We start from the raw sequence: 26,786 nt of genomic DNA on the forward strand, positions 1-26,786 counted from the left end.
AAATTTCGGAAAACTCTAGGTCAATTAAGGAATATCTGGTAATACATAACAATTTTTTATTAATCAAAAATGTTTCTCAAAAGTTTATTAAAATGATTAATGGAAGTTTCGTGTATTTTTTAAATAAAATATAGAATACTAGTAAATAATATTTATTCAAGTAAAACATATTATATATATATATCTCTTTCTTTATTAGTTATTGATATTTATTCCTTTTCTTTGCATTTATCATTCTCGTGAACAACTTGGGGCTTGTAATCCAGTTCTAGGACTCTGCTCAAACTATTTACGTACATATCGAGACGTTGAGTCATGTAGTAGCAGCGGCGATCTCTAATCTGCCGGTTCAAGTTCAAGTCCATAACGGATATCAAAAGCCCATCCCTATTACGCGACAGACCTGGGCATCTCACCCCATCGGGAGCTGTGAAGTAGCTGGAGCCGTAGAATAGACCAATGTCTTTGTGGGCAGGCTTTCCGTCAGCCGAGGTGAACTCATTGGGAAACTCTTCATATCCAACTCTGTTAATTGCAGCTGTGTAGTAGCAATTTGTAATGGCGGCGTTCCTAGCCTCAATATTCCACATGTATTCACTGCCAGCCTCTGCTGCTATCGTTGCTGATGGGTTAAAGACTATTTCAGCGCCGTTCTGTCCAAACATCATCCAATTCAAAACATGGTGACGGCCGAAACAAATGTTTACAGCAATTTTACCGTAACGGGTAGCGAACACCGGATGTCCAGTGTTTCCTTCCATATAGTAGTTCGACTCGTTAAAGTCGCCTACGCGGGGAATGTGGTTTTTGCGGTGTTTCCCAATTACATTACCACTGTCGCTTATTACAACGGCCGTGTTCCACAGGATATCTGCATGTTTCTCGTCCCTCTCAAGAATAGAAGATACGATAACCATTGAGTATTTAATAGCCAATTCTCGAAGGAAACGCGTTGTCGGCCCCTCTTCAGCTGATTCGGCAAACTCGCACCAGGGCTGTTTTTCTCGTGTGCAGAAGGCAAAAGGCATGTTCCATAGCTCTTGGAAACAGATAATGTTTACTCCCTCTTGACCAGCTACATCGATAATTTTCTTGACTTTAGCAAATATGGCGTTCTTCTGTTCGTTAACCGGACGATCAGTAGGGATAGCAATGGAATGTTGGATAACTCCTACCTTGACAATTCTAGATGGTCTGGTGTGTTCTTTTTTAGCTGGGAAAGCGTAGGCAGCAATTTCAAAGTCACATTCCTTAGCAGCAGCGATTGAGGTATCCTTTAAAGGTACTTCGTGGTGATTCTTGCGACCGTAGTAAATTCTGTTGAACTCTTCTAAATCACGGCTGCTTAAATTATTGTCAATAATAGATTCGAGACTCTTAGTTTCTCCGTCCATGTTAATATCGTCCGGTCTGGTATGTGAAGGTAGTATGACTAGATTTTCTCGATGATTCGCGGCCTTAAATAGCTTCGACTACTGTGGTAGTTTGTGCGGTGCATTTTATGACGTATTTTATCACGGTGGGTGGCTGACTAGAGCTCGATGACCTCTACCCCTATTTAATGATACGATAAAACAATATCTGAACGATTATTTGTTTTCCCATTAGCGACAACTCATTAGGATATTTACGACTACATAAAGCAAATATAGACGCATACTATACAATACCGAAAAAAGCCACAATAAACCTTTTAAAATGTGTGTAAGATAATTATTTTTCAATATTTATCTTACACACTTATTATTTCAAGATAACTCAAGAAATTAAATAATTTTAATATCAACAATAATTAACAAGCAGAGATTAATATATACTCAGTAGATACAACATAAACTAGAATGATTTGTTGCATAATACATTTTACCATAAAACCTATAGGTACATATAATTTAATTAGAAATACCTAATGAATGCATGCCTACGTGATCAGGTTCAAGCTCTAAGATATTCTAGTTCATAAAACATTCTTACTGCGAATCAAAACAAGTTTATAGTCAATCAAGTATACTATGATTAAATAAACTTCCAGTTTGCGGCGCATATCACATAATAAAGATATTATGTGATTTATCACGCACTTATCGCAAAACAACTGTTCAGAAGTTTTAGTTCATTGAAGTATTATGGATCGTTCTGTAGACAAAATATTGAAAGAAAAATTATCTGATATTAATTTAAGTGAGTTTAATAAAATATATTACGGAAGTGCGAATTGTGAACTAATGCTGCAAGATGCTACAAAATGGGCAAGTGTAAAGTATAATTTTGAAGTGGAAGGATACTCTTTTAAAGCAGCCAGAGAGGAGCTTAGAGAACCAAGAATAATAAGACTTGGTTTAATACAACATTCTATTGTCTTGTCGACTGATAGATCTATCAATGAACAGAGGTTAGCAATATTCGATAAAGTAGGGAAAATAATAGAGGTCGCAGCGTCAGAAGGGGCACGTATATTGTGCCTACAAGAAACCTGGTCAATGCCATTCTTTTTATGCACTAGGGAAAAAGAAGCATGGTCTGGTTTTGCAGAGTCAGCTAAGGATGGGCCAAGCACAAGGTTTTTGAGTGAATTTGCTAAAAAGTATGAGGTGGTAATTATATCACCTATCTTAGAAATCGATGAAAACGGCATTTGGTGGAATACAGCAGTTGTAATTAACGAAAAAGGGGAGTATTTGGGAAAACATCGCAAGAATCATTTGCCAAGTGTGGGAAGCTTCAATGAAACAAGCTACTATTCACCTGGCAATACCGGTCATCCCATTTTTCAGACAAAATATGCTAAAATTGCTGTAAATATCTGCTATGGTCGACATCATGCACTTAATTGGCTAATGTTTGGTTTAAACGGTGCTGAAATAGTTTTTAATCCTTCCGCAACTATTTCAGAGTTCGGGGAGTCGTTTTGGGGTATAGAAGCTAGAAATGCAGCAATCGCCAATGGATTTTTTACATGTAGTGTCAATAGGGTTGGCACAGAGATGTTTACTGTAAATGACGAGGAGATAACCAGGTCGTATTATGGCTCAAGTTACGTAACAGCACCAGATGGGTGTAGAACGCCAATGCTATCTAGAAGCAAAGATGGGCTACTTTTAATGGAAATTGATTTAAATCTTTGTAGACAAGTTAAAGACCGATTGGGTTTTAATATGACTTCTCGTTTAGATATGTATGTTGAATGTCTGAAAAACGCTACTGAAAACACAAAAAATAATGATACCCTACCATCATAGTATTTTAACGTTACTGTTTTATTACTAAAAGACATAGCAATTAATCTTATATGATTAAATTAAAATACCTACTCCTTTTCTTCTATTACATTTGTCATTTATAAATTAAAATTAAAGGTACCTAAATTATACATTTTAAAAACACTCTTTTCGTAAATTTCAAGATTTTAGAAGTAAATTAAATCATTTAGTTTTTAGATATGTTATTTATCATAAACTATAATGCATTACAATATACCTCACATACTTATGAATTTAAATGTTTAAACATGCAGATAGAAAAGAATACATTAAACCTTTTAAAAATTAACCCATCAAGATATTGGAATGATGTTTAATTTTTAACCTTAGCTTTAATATTTTCTTTATTGTTTAATATGGGCAATCAAATAAATATTCTGTAATGTAAATTATTTCATAGTCTGTGATATAAATAAGAACTTCAGAATCCGGATCGGATGATCTGTGGAAAAGTGTGCTGTGAGGATGATATGTCAATTTTCGTTCTTGTATATCACATACATTCGAAAATAAAAGTTTTGTGAAAAGCGTTGCGTTTCCCCCTGTATAATTATTTAAATTAATTTGATAATATAATAATACTTCAACAATGGTAAGTTTACTCAACATGTATTTCGTTAGTTGTTTCGTTAGTTTATCAGCCGGCGTTAGTGTTTTTGCAACATCTACCATACAATTACTAATTCTGAACATATAGTGCTCTCTAAGTAGGAATTGTAGGATAGTAATAACAAAATTGAATATTTTAGTCGATATTAGCCTACAATGGTGGTGCCGTGGTTGCAATGAAAGGCCAGGACTGCGTTGCTATTGCAACTGACAAGCGATATGGTATTCAAGCCCAAACGGTTTCATCCAATTTCCCGAAAGTATTTCAAATGGGACCAACTCTTTTTGTTGGTTTGCCAGGGCTTGCTACAGACACACAAACAGTGTTTCAAAGGCTTAAATTCAGGTAGGCGCAGTACCATTTCAAATAATCTTAGTTTATGTTTTTATAGAAATCACTTTTATTAATAGAATCTTGTATTTACAGAATGAATTTATATGAGCTCAAAGAAAATAGAATGATGAAACCGAAGACATTCTCTGCTATGCTATCTAACCTCTTGTATGAGAGGAGGTTTGGTCCATACTTCATTGAACCTGTCATTGCAGGTTTAGATCCATACACTTGTGAGCCCTATGTCTGTAATATGGATCTGGTAAGTAATCAATACTTATTAACAACAGTCCCATTACAAATTTGAATCATTCGCTTCAATTAATCATCAAAGTATTGTTGGGAATGAAATTGCCACATGTGTTAAATAGAATATATGCATTTTTGCATGCTTTTGTAAATGTAGTGATACTGTGTGTGCATACTTTAATTGGGCAAATCCGTGTTATTTAATTTTTTTAGATTGGATGTCCCAATGAACCAGAGGACTTTGTAGTATCAGGAACATGCTCGGAGCAACTCTATGGGATGTGTGAGGCCCTTTGGGAACCAAACTTGAAACCAGATGAATTGTTTGAAACTATCTCACAGGTATGTTATGTGCAATATTTAAATCATTTAATGCAGTTTCTCACATTGATACTTAAAATAGATATTTTTTCCAACACTTTATTTTAATTTAAGTTATAATTTGTAAAATCCTCATATACTTTATGAGATTTTTTAATCCACAGGCTCTGGTTAATGCTGCTGATCGTGATGCAATCTCTGGTTGGGGTGCTGTTGTATACATTGTTGAGAAAGATAAAATCACTGAGAAACATGTAAAGACAAGGATGGATTAGTTTAATGGGTTTACTAATAAAATTTTAAAATATTCTTTTTTTAATTTATTTATTCATTTCAACCATATACTTCCAACTTTTTAATAACTTTAAAAGATTTGCTCAATATCTATTTTGACTACCTTAATTACCATAAATTGAACAATTATAAAACATGTTTCTATTCAACACTATTAAAGTATTGAAGATGTTCCTGAATTAATTAAATTTCCTAATTTCAGTAGGAAAAATAAAACAAAAGCTTTTAATTAGGTAAATGGAATAGGTGATAAATAAAACAAAAATTGACAGAAACTTTATAAACCGAATGTTTAAAAAATTAAATTCTTTAATTTTATACATTGTCTTTACAAGATTGAGACTAGAGGATAAACATTACAATAATTAAACAGTAGCAAAGCTATTTTATAAAATACTACTATCCTGACACCTTGCAGTTTACATACATCATTTTATATAAAAAAACTCATAGTCAAATACAATATTCAACTCTATGAGGTAAAGTTGAAAACAAAAGTACTTCATGATTTTTTAATAAACTTTTTAAAATTAATAAACTGACAATAATTTAATTTGAGTACTTTAACTACAACACTGGACGATTTTTCCGACACAAATGTCTTTACTTGGAATAAATAAGTCTGATTTCGCCCATTAAAATAATATAGCACATAAAACTACATACAACATAGAGCCGATAACATTCAAATTGTGCATTTTTGACGTATTTCTGTAATGATATCGGTTGGTATATTCCAATCCACAAAATGAAATTGGCAAAATTAACAACGCTTTCCATATAATCATCCAAGAAAAGTATGTGCTGATCTCTTGTTATATGAATGAAGTAATATTTTTTGGTATATGGACATAATATGTGAATTCAACTTATTAATACTAACATCAAGACCTCGAAATTAGGGAAACAACAAAAGTCTTTAATACTTTACTATTTCCTAATATTCACGTAGACCATAACAATCCAAGTCTTCCCATTAGAATAATAAATAACAAAAACCTTACATTAATTTCGACTACACTAGAGAAGGACTAAGCTAATAATATTGGCAAAGTTATCATTTATAGCGTTTAATTACGGTACATACAATTTCAATATAGACAAGTTATCTCTCAATTGGTACCACGAAACGGTTGTATTATGGCATTAGTTTTAACTTTATGCCAGTCTCAAGTAAGGCAATCTACATGCGAGGAAAAAACGACTTTAAACTTTTTCTCAGATGCAACAAAAACTTATCTCGCTAGATGGCGCTTAAACAGTTTTTTTAACTCCTACATCCCATGGTACCACATTCTCCACTACTTCTCGCAACACGAATTTTTAAAGATAATTTAACAATTATAAATTTCTCAGCGTCTATCCTATAGCGGAACATTATAACAGCTAGCAACGAGTTAGGAAAATATTGCAAATGTGCAAGATCAGTTCAAATGTGTTTAAATCGAAACGCAATTAATATTGCACGTCTGCATTGAGCTTTGAAAAACAACAAAATGTCGCAAAAATGTATTTATACAGGGCACCACATATTACAACTGAATGTTATCGATTTCATAATCTATAATAATCATCAATATCGGTTAGTGAATTTGTCGTTGAATTATACACACATACATATTTTCGCCTAAAGATGAATTGGTACCCTAATCGAAAAATATTATCATTTAAGAATTATCATGATCATTTTAATTACTAAATTAGCTAATCAAAGTCAAATTTTAACTGGAACAATACATAAAATATGTATTACTAACTGCGTGTTAAACTCGTGTTATACCTTATGGCACTTTCGATAATCCAAAATATTTTGAGAAAAAACCGGTGTTTAACGGCTTATCATCCAGACACGTATACCAAATGCAAAAAAAATTGGAACAATTTATAACTTCTGTTAATAGAACAGTAAAACTTTGCTTATATATTTAGAGTTAGCAACTCGGCGTCATTTCGCTACCGCAATGCGCTTTCCTTTAACTGTAAGACAGTTGACATTGACAGTTGACATTTGGTATTATATCTTTTATTATAGGTATTTTCACAATTCCCATACATACATAGAAAGTAAGTATAAGTTAATAGTATCACGTACACGGGCAAAATTGTTACAATATGTAACTAACTAGCGGAACTGTGCGAATCGCAGTGTTACCCACTCTAAAATGCTACTAACAATTAATTAGAAACAGCCTCTAGTATTTACTGTTTTTAAAAATTACTTTCACACTAGAAGTTATAAATTATTTATATTTTTTGAAGCTTTATTAGTTAACACTTCCTAGACATACCAAGACAGATATTTGGTTGAAAAAGATCATACCTCTTTTAGTGCTCAATCCGCTAACCTACACCCTGATAACTCCCCTACCATCTGGAACCTAACAAAAATTCTAGCAAACTATAAAAATACAAAATAGTCTTTATCCAAAATAATCAACTGCGATTCCAACAAAATTAATGTTTACTAATAAACACAGTGTCAGCATTTTCTTATCCATAAATCAGTTATATTCGTTACAAGTAACTGCCATATGTGAAATTCTTGAATCTAGTTATGATTGACGAAATTTTATATAAAACGAAACAATGTTGGGCGCATCATGACCATAAATTTGAACGTATACATGGTAAACAGTGGTAAAGTATACATATATTTATATATATTGCATAGTCGTAAATAAACAAAGTTCATAGAGTAAATAGTCAAACATTCGTTTTATGACAGCTGACATTGACAGATGACATCAAGCCCACCCATTGGCACTAAAAGAGGCACAAATTACCGACGTTGTACTTAGTTCCCTTCGATGGCCTTAGCTACGAACTCGATGAAGCGTTTCCCATACTGTTCGGGGTCACAGGTCGATATGCCGTCAACATTGCTGCCGTACTTTACCGTTTTGGCCGCTTTTGCCGCCTGTAAAAGACAATATAAATAAAGATCTGTAGGGACGTCTACTCTACATATATTTCTCATATAGAGGTCGAAAATCTGTGCGGACAGAGAACGCGCGTGGTATAGTCAAACCAAGGCTTTTGTCTTGAACAAAGTTTATTATAGTAATTATTTATTTTTATAAGCTACACGCCATTTAATTTATTGACAAAAATGACATACTTTTATTTTTTGTTTAGGAATCGAGATGGTTACTATCAAACTATAACAATTTAAACAATTTTCTTATTGATATTGATTAGTGTTGTATTACCGATAGAATCCGATGTAGAAAAGTATTTGTAGAAATGTGATTTTGTAGAATCAACAAACATTTATTATTAAGGATGTGTTAATACTGTTAACCAAAGAAAATATTAAAGCATACATAACATGCATACAGATTAGTTATATGTAATTAATTTAATTTGTGATTGTTAAGATTTCATTTTGACATTGATTTATTACTTAAAACAAATTGACAATTGAAATGTCAGATTCTTAAACATAGTTATTAAATTTGGTGGTAAAACCTTTGGTTAAGACAAAACCACACATTTTGTGTGTCGTGAATTTTTTTTAGGAGACTTAATGCGTTTAAGGTTCCTAATAGTTTTCTTCAATAGTGTGTATTAAAGGCGCACATAGACCATTGGTGCATAACCGTGGTTCGGGGATTATGTTCACACGCCCATACCTCTAGGCAAAACTGCTCATTGTAAATGTAAGTTACAAGTGATATATTATCTCTATGAAAATAGCAGCAGTTTGTTGTTAAAAACTTATTAATAATGTATTAATAAATACCTGTTTTCTAACTCCATAATGCGTGAGGACATCAATTAGCGCCACGAAGTAAATTTCTTTCTTTGGTGCTCCTGAAACAATAAAACACAAATGAGTTATTAAGAAATATATTTACATTCATTTAGGTCTGATAATTTTCGGTGTTTCATTTATTTACCCTTCGTTACATTTAAGACAAATGAATAATTGTGGCTGCAACGGGCTGTTAAAAAATAAACTAAAAAAAATTATGATGGGTAAAGTGCCAGTGCATAACCAAATTTTATATAAAAAATATATTATCACCTTTCTCTACAATAATACAAAAAAATAATGAAATAATCTAAAAACTAAATAGCTAAACTCAGATTTATGAATAACGATGCAATACAAAAGAATAAGTAATACAAGAATTACAAAGGCACAATTGAGCAGGATATGGTTAAGAAGTGATCCATTGGTTTGATCTTAAGTCGGTAAACGAGATTTTTTTTCTGTAGAACAGATATTTATATACAATATAAAATAAAATTATGGTAAGCTAAATGTTGATCTACCTATTATACAACGCATTTTATACGTTATGGTATTTTTTTTTCATTTGAACGTTATAAATGTTAATAACCCCATTTTACAAAATCGTTGAGCTCTTGTTAGTTACCATGGCAACGTGTTTACCAGAACTCAAAGACATTGTATAAATGCTAACCTAGATGGCAAACATACAGACAGACACATACATAAAAAGTGGAAGATTCTATTTCACGAGCTTACCTTCTTGGCTGGGTATGGCGTAGATATCCAGTTCCGGTATGATGCCCTCATATCGCAGAGAAGACTGACGACCGAAGCCCCGCGGACTATCTGGTGGTGTGTTGAAACCCCATCTGAAATAGTTGAAATAGTTTATTCTTTAAAAACAAAATTCAATTACCATCTAAAATTCGCAATATTGGTGTGTTTGACAAATTCAACAGGACATTAAAGATGCATGTTAGAGTGAACACAGTCAACTAAAATTGAGAGGGCACTCAATATTAAGTTTGTATATATTACATATCAATATTAAGTTTCTCATGTAAATATTTTTTTTTGTAATGATAAATAAAGTCCTTTAAACATATAATAACATAAATATAACTACTTAAATAAAACGAATAATCGTTTCATATTATATAAATAACAGGTGTTAAAATTACGGAATAACGGGATTTTTAATTAAAACGTATTTAAGATTTTCAAGTATACCATCTTACAAGCGAGGGTCATACTTCTGAAGTATTATTTTTAACCACGCAAAATAAACAAACCAAATAAAAACTATTAGGAGAGTAAAAATTTCCTTTTATTCTGTAGACAAAGAATCAACAAAGAATGGAATTTTCACAAATAATAAATAAATTCTTTAAAAAATATTTAAAAAACTCAGGCCATTACTAATAATGGCTTTGTTTGTTCCTTCATATTAAATAAATATTTTTATCTATTTTACTAATCAATCAATTTTACAACTGTCCTTTATGTTTCTGTTTCAATGTGTATTCCGTTTTGGCTTTTGCGTGTAATGTTATTGTTTAGATATTGTTTAGTGATTAGTTGTAGGAATATGTACTTAAATAAATAAAATAAAATAAATAAATATATTCCTCACCTGTCATGGCGATTGTCAGTATCGCTGTCAGACTCGGAATCATTCTCTGTGTCGTTCTCGGCTTCCTTCTGCCGCGCTGCTTCCGCTTCCGCTTCGCCTCGACCACACTCGTGTACTCCAAGTAGAAGGGAATAGTCCATCAGATGGAGTTTTGTGAGGAACTGGAATTTATAATAAAAAAATCCAATTCAATACTTGGTTTAAGCCTCAGAATACAGTCATTTTTATCTTGATGCTTATAAGCACGTATTGCTTATAGGCTATATAGAGCCAATATTGGTATATAATTAGTATACTATGTACTAGAAAAGTATATTAGTTGTAATGTATCCCTTACTCTTTACTCTTCGGTATAATTCAGTAGAGAGAGATTGTCCACTGATGTAATAATAATACTGATATTACTCATGTTTTTACATATATGCTTGACTGACAATTAAAAACCACTGGAAGTTCTTTCTTGTATTTTATTTATTTCAAATCAAATAGACTGGCTTCAGGGAATAAGTAGAGGTAAATATAAAACTACTGTTCATGGTTTTATTACATTTGAAACATCACTTCACTTTATTTTTATGTAAATTATGTAAATCACAATTCCGCCAATGTCGCGTTCTTAGTCTTAACACGGTGAGAATACATTTGATGGATTGAATTTAATCTAAGCAGAGTTACCCAAAACACAAATGACTTCACAAAAAAAAGACAACACACACAGATATAACATAATAATATATACAAGTCTTATAAGTTTTTAAATATGAATTAAATTTGACAATTGACATACCTCAACGTCAGCTGTAAGTGTCTCCAACAATTTCTCCTTTGCAGCGTCTCCGATGTCGATCCTAACACCTTGCTTTATAAAGTCGTTGTCTTTGAGCGTTGGCAACTCTTTCTCCAACTCCTTCTCAGATGCCTCACGATCCACTGTCGACCCTTTTAGATCGTATTTTCTGTAATATACGTAATAAAATATATATAAGGATATTCCAATCCCAGTGACTTTGATTGTTAAGGGGAGCTATTCCAAAATTTATTAACATAATTTGAGTTTGAGTTTTCATTATGTTTTAACAACTTTTACTTGCTGTGTCTAACAATTATAAAAACTTATTATTTATGTATAGAGAACAATTTTTTTTTTTATTATAAAATATTATGTACGTCACATAGGGGGCATACGAAATTTAACAAGGCAATGCACAAAAAGGGTTGGGAAACACTGATGCAAAGTTTATAATCGCAATATATTTAGTAAAGTTAACTGCACACCAAATAATGTTAATCTAAAAACGGCAGGCATATCGGTGACTTCCGATATACCTGCCGCAACGGCAAATAAGGTTTTTAACAATACCTTCAGCCAAAAAAACCGCATCAAACTCATTGCTTTGCAACCAGGAATCACACCAAACCTTTAGTTTGTGGCTGCACCCTGCTATTTCGGGGTTAAAACAATAAATTTCAAGAAAATCAACGAAACACAACGGACGAACTGTTTGCGAACTATTCCTCAGTTACGTATTGGACTTCAATTATTTTATAAGGTCCACGCCAGCTATATGAAACTCATTAAGGTTTGATTCCAGAAGGGTAATTGATGTTCGATAAATGCCTGTATTCACTTTGATTAGTGATAATTGCAGATGATTAGTGATTAGGAAAAAACAAGTGTGGACAGCGACTGATTAGTGATGATTAGTTGTCTGCGTAGTAACGTGATTAGAAACTTGTTTTTTTTTTGCGAGTGAATTGCGAGTATCCATGCAGTTTGGCGTGCCAAACTATATGCCAATAAACAATAATTGGACACTACTTACACTACCTGCACTAATCTATGTCAATTACTAATCATTTACACTAATACAAAGTGAACACAGGCCTTAAGGCTTGACCTACTTGCGTATTAAAACATAAATAAAACGCGCACATGTTCCAACATGAATAACATCCAGTGAATAACAAACAAGGAAAAACATCTGAAAAATACCTACTTGTGTATATTTAAGTGGTTGGAGAAAACATTCCTGGTAGCGACTAGATAATGTTCAATGCCGTCCACAGTCAGCCGGTACATGCCAAGATATTGGGGCAGAAGAGTCTTGCCGTGACGTTCCACAATATACTGTAGGAAAAAAAATGATATAGAAACTTGTACGTATACGTATACGTGTCCATACGTATCCAGAGACGAAACTTAGCGGTAAGACTTCGGTCTGATGACATTCGTATTAAAAACGTAATTTTTTTTTTCAAATTTATATTTATTAGAATATTACACTCATAATTGATGTGGGGCCGTCCATAGCGCGCATGGACAAGACTGGACGCGAAGGCTCCTCAAATGGACACCTCGGCAAAACTTAAAGACTGCCGCGACAAAGTATTCAGGCTACATAAGGGGAAATGGAGAATATTGGAGGAGGCCGACGTCCAAAAAAGGAACGAAAAACCCATGATGATAATATTTCAAATCGATGTCTCACTAAAGAGTGAAAGGTAATTTTGTTTGGTATTTGAATGTCAGAAATGTTATTTCATTAAAAAGTAAGACATTTATTAATAGGTAGATTTCATGGGACATTTCCAACACGTGCATCATAATAAAATATTCTAAAGCCGTAAATTTCTAGTTTATCATTCATTTCATTTAACCATCTTAAAACTATTAGATACCTAAGTCACCAAGTCAGATATTAATCTGACTTTTAGGAAGTAGATTAGATAACAGATTCTGTGAAAGATGACGTCAAAAATATAAACATAGAAATATAACTTTTTGAAGTATTCACAACCATTGTCTCTAGAAAATCTACAATTATATAAAATAAGGAAATTTTGAACAGAACTCATATTTCACTAGAATCGAAAAGATAACATATTTTTATCAAAAATACTTTATATAATTTGTTTTTTTTTGTAACCAGCTTCATTAATGTTCATTTTTAGTCTGTACTTTAGTACTTTTATGTTATTTTAAGCATTCTGTCACGTGACAAGTAACTCTTTTTTCTCATATTTGTGTTGTCTGTGCTGTCTTTAAACTAACAATCGAATTCCAAAAATTTTTTTTTAGGCGCATAAGTATTTTTTTCACAGATCAATCTCCTTCGTGCCTTCTCCATCAACACGACACTGAAGTATCTTGTGCCCAGTTGGCACAAATTGAAGCCATTAAATATATATATATATATATATATATATATATATATAATGAACGTAACGAACTAAGCTAAACGTTCTACAAAAATTGTTGATGAAGCACAGACCTCATTTCCTTCTTTCCTTCCTGACTACATTCGTAGTCAAGTTTCACAACTAAGCAAAAAAAACGCGTTGAATTCTGAATTAGCGTTTTGTATCGCGCATTCAGGGCATACAAGTAATTTGTATTTACTTAATAGAGCATCTTTAATGTAGTAATGTAAAAATGATTAAATAAATTATTAATATATAAATATATTCCATATTTAGAATCAAATATTATTAAATTCAAATCAAGACAGTATGCCTTTCTAATTATGTAATTAAAATGTAAGTTCCGTATATACCCGTTGCGTGCAATAAAGCTATTAAAATAATTACTAGTTTAAGACATTACAGACTTAAAATACGCCCGTACTCAATAATATTGCATCGACGAATTATTTTCGACGCCAAATATCATTAGACACAAAATATATTTAGAGACGTCTAAGTGCTATCAAAATCCTATGATGACATGACAGATGGGATACTTATTTTTCACTTTCATTTGTTTCTGAAGACCAAAGATTCTCTATAATTGCTCATTAAGAACAATAAAGATGCCGTAAACAACAAAGAAGAATGAGTATAAATTGTTCTGACAAACATTTATAAAATGAGTAAAAAATAAAAAGTAAGACATACCGGGTGATAATGTTTAAGGAATGAATGCATCCGTTCCACCTCCTCCGAAGTCAACGTTTTCAGGATGAAGAGCCTGTCATAACTCTGATAGAACTTGGCGCCGGACTTTCCCGAAGATTCATCTGGTATCGGCTGCGACCTGCCGACAACATTATTTTTATTTACCTAAAACTGCAACAGATAGAATCTGCGAAGTAGATACAGAGCGTAGTAAATACTATAAAGTACAATAGATGTTCTTTCCAGCAAACCTAGATCTTTGACTGTAATAAAATACATATTAAATAAAAACATAAGGGGTCTAATTAATACAGTGAACAGTTTTGTATCGTTATTTAAACTTAAGTTCAGTCTTTCTCTCTCTTATAAGAGTGATCAGACGACTAAGGTAAAAATACCTTAATACGGCGATATTACTCAGTTTATTTGTCTACATATAACTCATAAGGTTAACAATTTGCAGTTCTTCCTTCTGCAGCGCTATAGTACATTGCACTTTAAACATTACTTAAGTTCTGATGTGAAATGTTTGCACCATTCGCTGGCCAGTCGTCTTCGCCTTCCTTAACAATTTGACCTACACTAGTTGTCAGACCACTGACACTGCTTATTAAATCCGTGTCATGGAAGTAAAATTTAACTTTAAACTGTGTAATAAACTGTAAAAATTGTATATCTATATTTATAAGCGCCAGTATGGCATACCAATTATACAAACTAACATATTATATATATAACACTTGGCCGCCCACAGGAATGCTACGTAAAGAAATTCCATAGAAAGCACCTCGAGAAATAGTAAGAGGCGTAGCGCAACATATTCAAGCGAACGAGTACAAAATTATTTTCAGACTAATAACACAAAATTCGCTTCCCGTCGAGGCTCGAACCACTTTCATGTATAGCATTTTATTCGTAATACAAATTATGTTTACGTTCCGTTACGTTACGTTACCGTTCATTATTGAGTTATTAAATGACGCTGCATAATGTCATTAGACTAAAGTTAATTAGCTTATTGATAAACCTCTAAAATGCGCCTAAGATTTCAACTTAGGCTTATTTGTAAATTTTAGATATTGTTTCAAATTGCTTCAAAGATATTTAGATAATTACGTAATTAATTTTTGTGTGATATTAAAACCTCTTGATATGCAGTCTCGATTTGATTTATTGATTAAATTTTACCTTTACATTAAAGGGACACACACCATGCTTTGGAAATGCAGCCCAATTCTTACACATCATGATGTAGTAATGTCATGGTAATGTAAGGCTCAAATGTGAACAATTTTTCTTTGGGGGGTTATGTTTCTTTATCGTAGGGGGAAAAGTCAATTATTACCAACAATATGGTCAAGAACATAGCTGCCTATAATTTTACACAATCTTTTGTTCAATGACTCGAAAGCAAATAAATACCTCATTGAACCAAATTTATTCATACACTATATGTAATAGTATCGTTCCAACTTCCAAGTTCCTACTCTGTAATTGACATTAATTTGTATTGCTTTGTTATAATTTTAAACGTCTAGATGAGCTATTAACCCGTAGCGACCTTTGGTTACTTGGCTTAAAATTCCTAATACATCAAAGAGAAAACTATATAATTCTAGGTTCTGCAAGAAGTTTATTGACTTTCCTATGATTTTCGTTAATTGATTTATATTCAATATACTGAAATATGTCAAGAAATTATTAACTATTTTATTATTTAAATTACTCTATTTAATATAATTATCTCAATTTAATTCTTTGGTTCTTACTTCTCTTAGAATTAACATTGCTAGGTGCTTTTTGCTTTGTGACATAAAAGAGGATTTTATGTGTCCAAAACGCGTGTTTACTGTGAAATAGTTGGATGTATAACGAACAAAATGTTTACCTTAGGATTTACAATGCATGACACACCGGAATAACAAAAAGCATTCGATTTCTCCCAAACAAAATACAAAACACGGTGATCGTGAATGTGATGAAATGCTGTGTCAATCAAAGGCACACTACATTCTGTTAAAAGAAAACCGTTACAAATCAAACTGCTGACCTCAGCCTCAGATTCATACTCAGGCCATATTTGAGCAGATCGCAAGCATCTCGGAGGCTCTCTTGTCCATTCCTCATCTCCGTAACACCAGACGGCGCTGTGGCCGAACGTCGCAGCTTATTAATATACTTCTGTCTGGCTCTCGAGCGGAGGTAGTTATCTGGTTTTCTAAACCTATAGGATATGACGGGAAGTAGGAACCGGACGAGAAAATATAAAGGAAATAAAATATAAATAAATACAGCTCCGGTAATAGCCTAACACACGTGGTCTCCTAGCGAAAAAAAATGTTTACAAAGACTTACCTAGTCAATGATTCCTTATAATCAAGGTCGTCTATTCCGAATCTCTCTCGCAGATTCCTGAAGACGAGAGGGCAGTACTCCTTTACCTTGAAGTGTGATGGCATGTTTTCTCTGCAGGAATAGTGTAGAAAATAAACATTTATATAATAACTAGATGACCTGGTGAACTTCGTATCAACTACATATTTTTGTGTCAAAACTCAATTTAATTTTTTTTTTCTAAACCAGAAACCAACCAACCAACAAACAAAAAAAACCAAAGAGATTGATCCCATACTATATTATATATATAATATGCACGGCTACTACAAACAATATTTTGAAGGCATCTACATCTACTAATTATATTTCCTAGCTGAGAACAGTTTTTATTGAAAAGTTCAATTGTCATATTTAGTATTTTTCTTTACTTATTATGTTGTTTAAATGATGTTAAGGCTTTGCTGAGTTTCCACAAATATTTTAAAATAAAATATTAACCAAAACAGCCCAACCATTCTAAATCCATAATGAGACGAAAAACAACAATTCATTTTGATATATGTACATACATCTTAGGTTCATTGACTTTAAAAACAAGTTAACTTATCATTTCTGAGTTAAGAATACAAGAAAATATAAGATTTTCTATATAATCCAAACTATTCAAAAGACTAACTTTATAAGATGGGTATTTTATGTGGTTTCAATAAGATTTTTTTTGTAATGGGAAATAAGGTGACAAAGATAATATGCTAGATTAGTATAGTAGCATCTACTATGCTAAAAAGTAATATAACATGAAAGTAAAAATAATACTCACTTATTAAACAAATGGTTATCAACTTTAAGTTTAGAATATGCCCTGAAATCATCAGGAAGTAACATTACAGGTATCGAGACATGGCTAAGTTCATTTATCTGAAAAACAAAAATGGTTTAACTATAAGTCATTCATAAATAATAAAACTTATAATTGCTATCATCAAATTCATCACACATGATAATTTTAATATTTTTCATAAGTGGACTATATAATTATACTACTATAATAATTATAATTGACAATTTTATCTATTAATTATCAGTAATGTTTTATTTTACAGCAGCTTTTTATTCCTGAATAATGTGATTTTATAGGCAAGGTAATAAATAAAATTTAGGATAATAATTGTTTCAGGTGACAAATATTTGGCACCTGAGAATTGACCTAGCATTTATATATATATACATACAATTACTATTTTATCATTGAAGATTTGCCAAATAAAAGGCAATATTAATATTTTTAAAACTCTATTAATAAGAAGCCGAGTGACATTTCTGTTTATCAACTAAAAACCGAAACGTAAAATAAAAATGCTGAGGTAAGGCAAGTTCTAAGCAATGAAACCAGCGAAACTTGTACAATCTAAAAATATTACCGTGTGATTAACACCCCACATAAAAACAGAGAGTAAAGGTTCATTAGCACGGAATAATTTCACTTTCTGGTGTTTCACACGAATGTGTTTCTTTTTCAATTTACTCAATCCTGTAGTAGGAACGGACATTTTGGATTTGTTTACACGGAGACGTGCAAGGCCTGTAAGTAGTAGTTCTTACACACAGAAGCTTATCTATACCATTTTCACAACACTCATAATTGATAGAATCAGCAGAATTAAAAAAATTATAGAATTTATTCAAAGAAACTCGACACCCATGAATATACAGCCAAACTACTTTTTGACAGCTCGTTTTCGTGTGTTGCTAGTTGCTACTTGCTATTTTCATATTAATTGTGTAGCTACTTAAATAAATAATAAGACCTATAACGATTTCAATTAAACAAGTTATATAGCTTATTTCGTTGCAATTATGTACTATAAGCAGTATTATATTCATGCTTTTAGTAATTCTAGTAAGTAAATACTATAAAATATTAATAATATAAACGTTAATCAATTTATATATATTTCGTTAGGGTACAACTGTACATTTAAACAAACAAATATAATAAATATATTAATATATATTGTTGTTAGTTCAGGAGCTGAACAATAGAGGACGTACCATTAATATGAGTCCTCGGCATTTTGGCTTCTGTATTCACATACAATCTTTGCATGTTTTTTTTTTTTCTATAGATAATCTTTGAAAAATCAAATCGAACAAATCTCTTGTTTGGATTATTGGGATTGGATCGATCGATCGAGAGATTTGTTTATAGGTACTGACTCGTATATTTTTATACTAAATATTCTGTTGATTATTCGCGTAAAAATTGTATTATTCTTAATAAACATTTAATTTCGTAGGAATTATTAAATAGAAGCAACAATGGTAATACTTAGTCCCTTTGTATATTGGGCGCAAACGTCGAAAATTATTACGTTAAAAATTGATTTGCGAAACGCTGAAAAACCACACATCGATGTTAAAGAAAATAATATCAAATTCTCTGCCCAAGGGTTTGGTGCTCATGGATTTTCTAATTATATATTCAATATGGATTTATTTGCCTCCATCAAATTAGTAAGTATATTCTAATAAGAAACATCTAGTTTATTTTTATATCTTTTCATACCCTGACACATTTTTTACCCAAATCTTACACATTGTAACTGCGTATGTACTTAAACTGGATAAACACATTTAAATTTATATACTAATTCAACAAGGTATTTGTTTTTTTTTTGGAAAAAACTAACTAGTTTAACATAGTAATTACTAGTTAGAAGCCTTATCTTCTTCAAATATTACTAATAATTTTAGAGCAAAGATGAACAGGAAACTACAGTCAAGGTGTATGAAAATCGTATTGAGGTGGTTTTAGAAAAAAATGAGGCAGCATGGTGGCCAAGATTAACAGCACAACCACAAAAGCCTGCCTGGCTTAAGGTAACTATTATATACACTAATATTATAAAGATTTGTTTTCTTTGTTAAAGATAAAACTCAAAAATACTGAACTAGCTTTATAATATATGTACATGATGCATGGTGTATTGCACATAATTTTTTTGTCATTTGGGTGTTTCCAAGATATTATAAAAAACAATGTTCAGTCATCTGAAACGGAATGCTTAGTTAGTCTATAATATAATACAACAGTTCTGCACTCTATACAAATCTGGCCTTACATGGGATTACTGTTCCCATCATTCTCTTTATGGAACCAGCTGCCATTCTAGATATTTCCTATGAGTTACGCTTTAGGGGCTTATAAGAGAAGAGTGTTTCTTCCAACCCATATGTTGTAAGTATCCATGAGCTGCATGTCCTGTGTAAAACAAAAATAATAAAGTCAAAACTAAATTTCAAAATCTATTTGACTTTATTATATACACCCGTTCTAACAAAAACCAACACACTTGCTTGGTGTTAACAAATTGTTTCTAATTATAATTGCATACCCACAAAATAAAATTTAATTATAATTTTCTAAAGTGCAGTAGTTAATAGTGTAACTTAAATGTTTACTTTTTACTTATTTTCAGATTAATTTTGACCAATGGAAAACTGAGGATGATGGAGGAAGTGAAGAGGAGAGTCGTGATGTTATGAAGGATTATCCGGGGATGTATGACAAACTGCATAAAGAAGAGTTTGGATATAGGAAAGGTAAATATCAGAATATTTTAATGTTTATATTGTCAATTGCCTTGAAATGCCTCTAGATCATAACTTTTGGACACACATAATTACGACACAAAACAAACTGTGCAGAGCATAAATATATTATAACCAACAAGAATATTTTATTACTTATAAGTAAGCATATGTTAAAATGATTTTTATTATTGTTGCCTATTTAATAATATTTTGAAAACCATTGCAATTTCATTATAAAGATTTTGTATGGTCTATCAGGAAATAGGCTAATTATCTTTATCATAATCAACTCTTAGATAACAATATTAAGTATGAATGATGTATTATTAGTAACTCATAAAATTTTGAAAAACATAAATTTATTATTCAGACTGTCAATAATTATGTTGAACTGCAAAATGGCAGAAGAATCAAGTAAGAGTTAATATTAATTAAATGAATTTATTATGTGTAATTTTGAATACCATTTCTAATATCAAGATATGATATTATGTAGTAGCTCACACTCTTTAAACACAAGGAAGGTCCATTTTATGTATGATTATAAATGTACCTTGCCACCCTTAATTTTATTTATTTAGAAGTAGCTAGCTTATATATTATAGACTTATATATATAGCTATATTATAGCTTATATATTTTTATTTTTCAGAAGAGCTGAAAAAGGTTTACCTCATATTATACAACTTGTTTCAATTTATTGGCTTCACATATATACTATGTGTAATGATAGTGCGATTCGTTAAACTGGATTATGCGTCCGTGGAGGACACTTATAAGCATGTAGGAGGAGCTATGAAGTTCCTTCAACTAATGATGTTCCTCGAAGTTATGCACCCCTTATTTCGATATACTAAGGTAATTTTTTGGTCTTTAATAGTTATGTAACTCAAACTTAAAATATATTTATTCATATAGGTAAACAAGTACACTTATGTACGTCAAAAAAAAATTAAGTAATTAATTTTAAATTTACATTTACTACCAGTTCGCAAGTCATGGGCGAAAAAACGGGCAAGAAGAACTGGCAAATAACTTTCTGCCACTCTTTTTAATCGCTAAGTTTTGAGTCATACAAATTGTTTGAACTGGACAATAAAATCTGAGCTTAACTACTTATTACTATTCTAGTACTAGTATTTATTACTAGTTACCGAATTTCAGGGAAGCCCCCTTGTAGCATTCTTACAAGTGGGTGGTCGGGCGTTCGTATTATTTGCAATGATAGATGCTGAGCCACGGATGCAGACAAAACCTGTAGTGTTCTGCCTATTTTGTATATGGACCCTGATTGAGGTTGTCAGGTAATATTCTAGGTTCTATTCACTATTAATATTTGTAAGAAGGTCATAGCTGTAACTTGGTATGCTGTAGACACAGTTCTGCCACCTTGAGGTTCTGAATATGTAACTAGCATGCATAGAATTTATTTTGTAAAGCCTAAACAAATAATAATATTATGAAATACGGTTTTGGTTACGTTTTCGTTCTGGAAATTTCGACCTTCAGATGAAGTCCCATGAACGTAGACCAAAGTTGATAACGAAGAATTGATGGCTATTGTGGAATCATCGCAAGGTGGAGGTACCCAATTAATAAGAAAATCGAAAAAACCGGCACAATAATGAAGGGATTTTAAATCGAATCAATTGTGATAAAAAATGGATCCACTACGATAATGGGAAGCACTCATCACTATGGCTGAACCCAGCCGAACCAACCAATTTATGACCCAAGTGTTAATTGGCTCCGAAAAAGTCACTTTCTGAAATCTGACCACGATTACTTGATGAAAAAGCTAGCTGCTAAATAACCATAGCTAGTCAATCACTCTAAGCTACTGCTGCTTCACCACAACGCTAGACCAGACACTGCGTAACAAACTGCTACCAGATTAGAGGAGCTCCAATAGGTATATCTACGACATCCACCATACTCCCCTGACCTTGCTCCGGCAGATACAATTTCATATTTTTGAAATTTATATAACTGCTTGCAAGGCAAAAAATACCTATAAAATGTCAAAAGTGCATAGATAGCAAAGGTACAACATACTATGATTAATTGAATAATTAATTGAAAAAAATCTACTTTTTGTTCTTCCCATACATAACGCCAATTCAATATGATATAAATATATATCTTGTTATTGTTGATACCTATTCACTTTAATTTGGCTTTTCAGCAATCAATAACAATAAAGTTTATCTTCCAGATGGTGTTTCTTAGATGAAAAGGGAAAAAAAATGTGTTTGAGCACCTCCTATGCATTTTGTATGCTAAATATTATTAACATAATATTTAGTTTTTATGGAGGGTTTTCCTAAAATATTACTTTAATACTATTACATTATTTATATATTGTTTATATGTTTTTTTCAGGTATCCCTTTTACATAGCACAACTTTACCGAAAAGAGATTTATCTCTTAACCTGGCTTCGTTATACCCTGTGGATCCCACTCTATCCCTTGGGAATCCTCTGTGAGGCAATTGTCATACTCAGAAATATCCCCTATTTTGAAGAAAGTGGTAAGTTCACTATTTCTTTGCCCAATGAGTGGAACTTTGCTTTCCATTTGCCTAACTTTCTCAGGGTATACCTTCTGATATTAGCCTTTCCCGGTATGTTCTTTGTAATGAAACATATGCATAAACTACGTACAGTCAAGCTTAAACCAAAAATCATAATTAAAAAATGTAAGTAAAAATAAGTAGTCTGCATTTATAGTTAACAGAAAGGTAACTGTGTGTATATTACATTGTTGGACACGGCAATGATACTAAACCAGCAAAATCAAATTATAAAAAAGTTAAAAGTTCAAACATTTTCTTAAGATCTAACATGAAATATGTTTATATGCTTAAAAAACATAAATTTAACTATTATTGTTTTTAATTTGTATAATGGAAACATCCTTATTTAAGAATTCCTCTGGTCCTATATAAAAATGATAGAAATGTAACTATTGAAATGGTAATATATAATATATATATATGTATATCATAATAAATTGAATAAAGCCAAGTCTTTTGTATTAAATTTATTTGATTAAAATATTTTTCAATCAACCTATAACATTATTTTTAATAAAAATTGTGTGAAGCAAGATAACCTGCTTATAAAAATGTAATAACTGCTGTTAATTATATATATTATATAATTTTATATCAGATACATATTTTATTTACTTGCTAAAAACATGTTTATGAGTAAGGTTTAAATAGTTTAAGGCTTTGTCTACCTGACCTATGAATTTACAAGTACTTTTAAAATAAAAACTGGTTTTTTAAGTTTACTACAGCATAATTTCTTTTTTCTTTACCTTACCAGAACTGTGAATACCTAGCAATGTATTACCTAAATGATGTTATTTACAAGTAAAATAAGCTATAGGTGTCTGTAATCCAGTTTTCATGAAAATAAGTTACTATTACATTTTATTATGGTTGAATAAAACTATAGAGTATGTCTAATAAGCCCAGACCAATAACTTGGTAGTTACAAGGATCCAAAAAAAAACAAGTGACTTATTTTCAAATAACATTAAAGACATTAGCATATGCATTTGGATATATGTAATAAAGACATTGTAGTTACTCAAACTCAAACCAAAACTTTTTTAGCTTGTAAGGACTTAAATATTTGTTCTTCTGAATGATGAATGGAAAAGATTGATTATTATTTTATTTTTTGTTACTTCTTTTGTTTTAAATAAAAAGATAAATAGTATATTATTATTTTTTATTACCTACTAACATAACAAAAAGTGTAAAAATAAGTTATTAGACATAATAAAAATATTTTAGTGTTTCATCATTACCTTTATTAATTAACTACAATAATTAGTATAGCAAAGTCACTTGCTCACAGTTCAAAAGATTACTCACAGATTTAAGACCACAACTTCAATTCGGTTCTGTCAACCCAGTCAGATGGGTCAGAGTGAGCATAGAATTCATGGAATATTGGCTGAACCAGTGCATCTGGTGGCACTAACTTATACACGCGCTCACCATAGTAAGTTCCAACCTGAGAAATAAACAAATTTATTTTTAAAATTTTATTGTTTTAATAGATATACTTCATAAATTAAAAAAATATATATGTTAAATTTTGAATTTAAATATTGCTATGTAACGAAATAGCATTTTACCTCCCATCCAGGAACATTACGCATAAGCTCTGCTTCAGCATCTCGGTTTCTACGCAATTGCTTCATATACTCCCGGTCCCTTTCTGCTACCAACATTGGGTATATTGCCATCTTTGCAGATCTCATTTCGATTTTAGCTTTTTTAACTTTTTTGCAATTTAAATAATAAAGATAAGCAGACACGGTGGTCATACCAATGTAACCAGCAATCCATGTAAAGCCTGAAAAAATAACATTATAAAATTAAGTAGTAGGTTAGGATTAAGTCTGGTGATTTAGCCTTTATTCTGAAAATTTAGTTATTGTTTTATGATATTACTAGTAAGGATCTTAATAGCTAGGATAGATAAAAATTGATTTTTGTTGGTAAATATTTATAAAGTAACCTCGAAACGGTTACATAATATATTGGATTATCTTACAGGTGTAACTTACCACTAAAATATGATTTGGCGGGTATCCTTTTAAATGGAATAGGTCTGTATCCTCCAGGAGGAGGTAAATCTTGTTTTCGAACTATTTGACAAGCCTCAGCCATTTTACGGCTTTTATTTTTGTGAAATTGTAATCGGAACTCTGAATATTTTGATATTTTGACAGTGACAATTACATCTCCAACACCGTGTCATTAAAATACAGGTATAGCGCACACTGCAGGCTATAATACTTTTAAGTTTTAAATTGGTCAAACACGGTACATATTAGTACTATATCCTAGACAACGAAAAAACATTTTGACTTTCGAATATCTTGTGAGTTATTTATATTTTTATTTGACTATCAAGAATGGAATCAATACACGAAGAAATTCAAGCTAATTTACCTGACCCACCAGAGGAAGAAACTGAAATAAAACTAAGACCACTGGAAATAATTAAATTACACCCAAAAGTGCCTCCGGAGCCTTCAGCCTATGGGAAGGGAAAAAATTTTAGCCGACCTTGGATATTACAGGATGGTCGAGAAGTTCCAAAATCGGGCAGTGAAATGCGAGAAAGTTTTTGTGTTCCAAAGAAACCACCTAAAGGAGAAGGTACATACATAATGTCCGCAGTCCGTCATGTATATACATTATTTGTATATATATTTTTTTATAGAACAGTAGGCAGACGGCCAGGAGGCTCATATAATGTTAAGTGATACCACCGCTCATGGACACTGAATGCCAGAGGGCTCTCGAGGGCGTTGTTTGACTTTTATTTTTAAGATTTGGTACGCTCTTTTCTTGAAGAACCCCAAGTCGAATTGGTATCAAAATACTTCACCTGAGAAATACCTGCTTGGCCAGTGTAAAGAGTATCCCCTATGCTGTTATCCGCATAGCAATAAATGCTCAGTTGCAACATATAATAATTATGTAGAAGAACCCTGAGAAGAAGATATAATTACGGAACAAAATGGGTTCAGTAATTATATGGGCCATATTTAAAGTTATTTTTCAACAGCCCCTCTCTAATTACCTAAGATCTGGTTTAGTATAGGTATTCCAAAGTTTTGGGGTCAGCACGATACATCCTAGCTGTATATCCGTCTAAGACTCTAATTTGTAAACTTTGTGTTTAAAGGTATTCGAAAGCGAATGTTAAAGGATTTCTTTTGGGAGCAAATGTTAGATGAAGTAATTGAAGAACTTGCCACCTCCCAGCCTGTCGCCGATTACTGCACAGAGTACGAGTCCAATTTTATCAAAGAACAGTTTGAACCACGAAACCTGGAAATTACTGCGGATAAAAATGTAATTTTATACAGAACGAGACTTAGCGCTTACTCTGATTGCCGTGGGCCAAAAATGATTTTGACATACTGTAGTCATTGTTCACGCTAAATTTCCTTTCTAAATCTCATCCTTAAAGAAAAAATTTCTCATTTAATCTTAAGTTTGTAAATTACAGATGCATCTGAAATATCCATTATATGGCACGGGTTCCAGCGCAGTAACTTATTACAGCGAAAGCGTTAAAAAGACAGGACCAGTAAGTTATTTTTATATTACTACAATGCATGTGGGTTCATATACTTACGTAGTCAGCTTACAAATTTATAAAAAAATTCAACACAATTGCTGAAATGTGAATGCGCTACAAACCACTTTTCCATGGAATAAATATTTAAAAATACGTAGATAGTATGATAATCTACCCATTACCTTAGTAGCTAATCTCATTAGATTTTTTTTTCAGGGCGAAATTCTGGAGAAGTTTCGTAGATGCCAGTACTTTACAAAACCAATGGAGGAGAGACTAGACAATGGCTGGGTCTTGTAATTGAAATTATTAAAAGTACCTTAATCATATTAGAAAGTTCTTTTATTTCTAAACCAGTATAATTAAATTTAAATAACACATTTACTTACTACAGCCGTAATA

General features: G+C 31.8%; 7 protein-coding genes across 8 annotated transcripts; 4 read left to right on the forward strand and 3 right to left on the reverse strand.

Moving 5' to 3' along the window:
- Positions 1-136: 136 nt before the first annotated feature.
- Positions 137-1,448, reverse strand: LOC111003207 (beta-ureidopropionase-like). The gene has a single exon (XM_045628235.1). It carries the CDS (start codon positions 1,392-1,394, stop codon positions 210-212), a length of 1,185 nt encoding a protein of 394 aa, XP_045484191.1. The 5' UTR covers positions 1,395-1,448; the 3' UTR covers positions 137-209.
- A 597-nt stretch (positions 1,449-2,045) lies between these two features.
- On the forward strand, positions 2,046-3,574 carry LOC111003206 (beta-ureidopropionase-like). The gene has a single exon (XM_045628236.1). It carries the CDS (start codon positions 2,127-2,129, stop codon positions 3,237-3,239), a length of 1,113 nt encoding a protein of 370 aa, XP_045484192.1. The 5' UTR covers positions 2,046-2,126; the 3' UTR covers positions 3,240-3,574.
- A 138-nt stretch (positions 3,575-3,712) lies between these two features.
- On the forward strand, positions 3,713-5,082 carry LOC111003205 (proteasome subunit beta type-3). Its single transcript, XM_022273604.2, has 5 exons — positions 3,713-3,852; positions 4,010-4,215; positions 4,297-4,465; positions 4,666-4,794; positions 4,938-5,082. Exons 1-5 carry the CDS (start codon positions 3,850-3,852, stop codon positions 5,046-5,048), a joined length of 618 nt encoding a protein of 205 aa, XP_022129296.1. The 5' UTR covers positions 3,713-3,849; the 3' UTR covers positions 5,049-5,082.
- A 250-nt stretch (positions 5,083-5,332) lies between these two features.
- LOC111003204 (phosphatidylinositol 5-phosphate 4-kinase type-2 alpha) lies at positions 5,333-18,418 on the reverse strand. 2 transcript variants are annotated; one of them, XM_022273602.2, is made up of 11 exons: positions 18,092-18,418; positions 17,491-17,588; positions 16,689-16,799; positions 16,384-16,557; positions 14,334-14,472; positions 12,437-12,567; positions 11,227-11,395; positions 10,440-10,600; positions 9,563-9,675; positions 8,810-8,880; positions 5,333-7,984 (listed from the first exon to the last, which is right to left on the reverse strand). In XM_022273602.2, exons 1-11 carry the CDS (start codon positions 18,218-18,220, stop codon positions 7,862-7,864), a joined length of 1,419 nt encoding a protein of 472 aa, XP_022129294.1. In that variant the 5' UTR covers positions 18,221-18,418; the 3' UTR covers positions 5,333-7,861. The 2 variants fall into 2 exon arrangements, with proteins under 2 accessions (XP_022129294.1, XP_022129295.1); XM_022273603.2 differs by lacking the exon at positions 16,384-16,557 and having other exon boundaries at positions 18,092-18,417.
- Positions 18,419-18,782: 364 nt separating this feature from the next.
- LOC111003202 (very-long-chain (3R)-3-hydroxyacyl-CoA dehydratase) lies at positions 18,783-23,244 on the forward strand. Its single transcript, XM_022273601.2, has 7 exons — positions 18,783-18,879; positions 18,968-19,184; positions 19,425-19,550; positions 20,150-20,273; positions 20,917-21,122; positions 21,429-21,568; positions 22,647-23,244. Exons 2-7 carry the CDS (start codon positions 18,990-18,992, stop codon positions 22,969-22,971), a joined length of 1,116 nt encoding a protein of 371 aa, XP_022129293.2. The 5' UTR covers positions 18,783-18,879; positions 18,968-18,989; the 3' UTR covers positions 22,972-23,244.
- An 823-nt stretch (positions 23,245-24,067) lies between these two features.
- LOC111003201 (NADH dehydrogenase [ubiquinone] 1 alpha subcomplex subunit 13) lies at positions 24,068-25,023 on the reverse strand. Its single transcript, XM_022273600.2, has 3 exons — positions 24,856-25,023; positions 24,421-24,641; positions 24,068-24,296 (listed from the first exon to the last, which is right to left on the reverse strand). The coding sequence occupies exons 1-3, from the start codon at positions 24,956-24,958 to the stop codon at positions 24,159-24,161; spliced, it is 462 nt and encodes a 153-aa protein (XP_022129292.1). The 5' UTR covers positions 24,959-25,023; the 3' UTR covers positions 24,068-24,158.
- A 40-nt stretch (positions 25,024-25,063) lies between these two features.
- Positions 25,064-26,719, forward strand: LOC111003200. The gene is made up of 4 exons (XM_022273599.2): positions 25,064-25,453; positions 25,986-26,155; positions 26,313-26,393; positions 26,601-26,719. The coding sequence occupies exons 1-4, from the start codon at positions 25,207-25,209 to the stop codon at positions 26,682-26,684; spliced, it is 582 nt and encodes a 193-aa protein (XP_022129291.2). The 5' UTR covers positions 25,064-25,206; the 3' UTR covers positions 26,685-26,719.
- Positions 26,720-26,786: the final 67 nt, after the last annotated feature.

This window comes from Pieris rapae, chromosome 5 (assembly GCF_905147795.1).
Source record: "Pieris rapae chromosome 5, ilPieRapa1.1, whole genome shotgun sequence".
Taxonomy (NCBI): Eukaryota; Metazoa; Arthropoda; class Insecta; order Lepidoptera; family Pieridae; genus Pieris; species Pieris rapae.

What these genes read in the sequence shown, in the direction of transcription:
- LOC111003207 (XM_045628235.1), bottom strand. Translation starts at nt 1,394, where the DNA reads ATGGACGGAGAAACTAAGAGTCTCGAATCTATTATTGACAATAATTTA.
- LOC111003206 (XM_045628236.1), top strand. Translation starts at nt 2,127, where the DNA reads ATGGATCGTTCTGTAGACAAAATATTGAAAGAAAAATTATCTGATATT.
- LOC111003205 (XM_022273604.2), top strand. An exon ending in TTTCAAAGGCTTAAATTCAG is followed by an intron (nt 4,216 to 4,296) that starts GTAGGCGCAGTA and finishes TTGTATTTACAG; the next exon opens with AATGAATTTATATGAGCTCA. An exon ending in TGTTTGAAACTATCTCACAG is followed by an intron (nt 4,795 to 4,937) that starts GTATGTTATGTG and finishes TTTAATCCACAG; the next exon opens with GCTCTGGTTAATGCTGCTGA.
- LOC111003204 (XM_022273602.2), bottom strand. Translation starts at nt 18,220, where the DNA reads ATGTCCGTTCCTACTACAGGATTGAGTAAATTGAAAAAGAAACACATT. An exon ending in TCCTTAAACATTATCACCCG is followed by an intron (nt 12,568 to 14,333) that starts GTATGTCTTACT and finishes TTTTTCCTACAG; the next exon opens with TATATTGTGGAACGTCACGG. An exon ending in AACCACTTAAATATACACAA is followed by an intron (nt 11,396 to 12,436) that starts GTAGGTATTTTT and finishes CGTATATTACAG; the next exon opens with AAAATACGATCTAAAAGGGT.
- LOC111003202 (XM_022273601.2), top strand. Translation starts at nt 18,990, where the DNA reads ATGGTAATACTTAGTCCCTTTGTATATTGGGCGCAAACGTCGAAAATT. An exon ending in TATTTGCCTCCATCAAATTA is followed by an intron (nt 19,185 to 19,424) that starts GTAAGTATATTC and finishes TAATAATTTTAG; the next exon opens with AGCAAAGATGAACAGGAAAC. An exon ending in AAAAGCCTGCCTGGCTTAAG is followed by an intron (nt 19,551 to 20,149) that starts GTAACTATTATA and finishes ACTTATTTTCAG; the next exon opens with ATTAATTTTGACCAATGGAA.
- LOC111003201 (XM_022273600.2), bottom strand. Translation starts at nt 24,958, where the DNA reads ATGGCTGAGGCTTGTCAAATAGTTCGAAAACAAGATTTACCTCCTCCT. An exon ending in CGCCAAATCATATTTTAGTG is followed by an intron (nt 24,642 to 24,855) that starts GTAAGTTACACC and finishes TTATTTTTTCAG; the next exon opens with GCTTTACATGGATTGCTGGT. An exon ending in GTAATGTTCCTGGATGGGAG is followed by an intron (nt 24,297 to 24,420) that starts GTAAAATGCTAT and finishes TTTATTTCTCAG; the next exon opens with GTTGGAACTTACTATGGTGA.
- LOC111003200 (XM_022273599.2), top strand. Translation starts at nt 25,207, where the DNA reads ATGGAATCAATACACGAAGAAATTCAAGCTAATTTACCTGACCCACCA. An exon ending in GAAACCACCTAAAGGAGAAG is followed by an intron (nt 25,454 to 25,985) that starts GTACATACATAA and finishes TTGTGTTTAAAG; the next exon opens with GTATTCGAAAGCGAATGTTA. An exon ending in GCGTTAAAAAGACAGGACCA is followed by an intron (nt 26,394 to 26,600) that starts GTAAGTTATTTT and finishes TTTTTTTTTCAG; the next exon opens with GGCGAAATTCTGGAGAAGTT.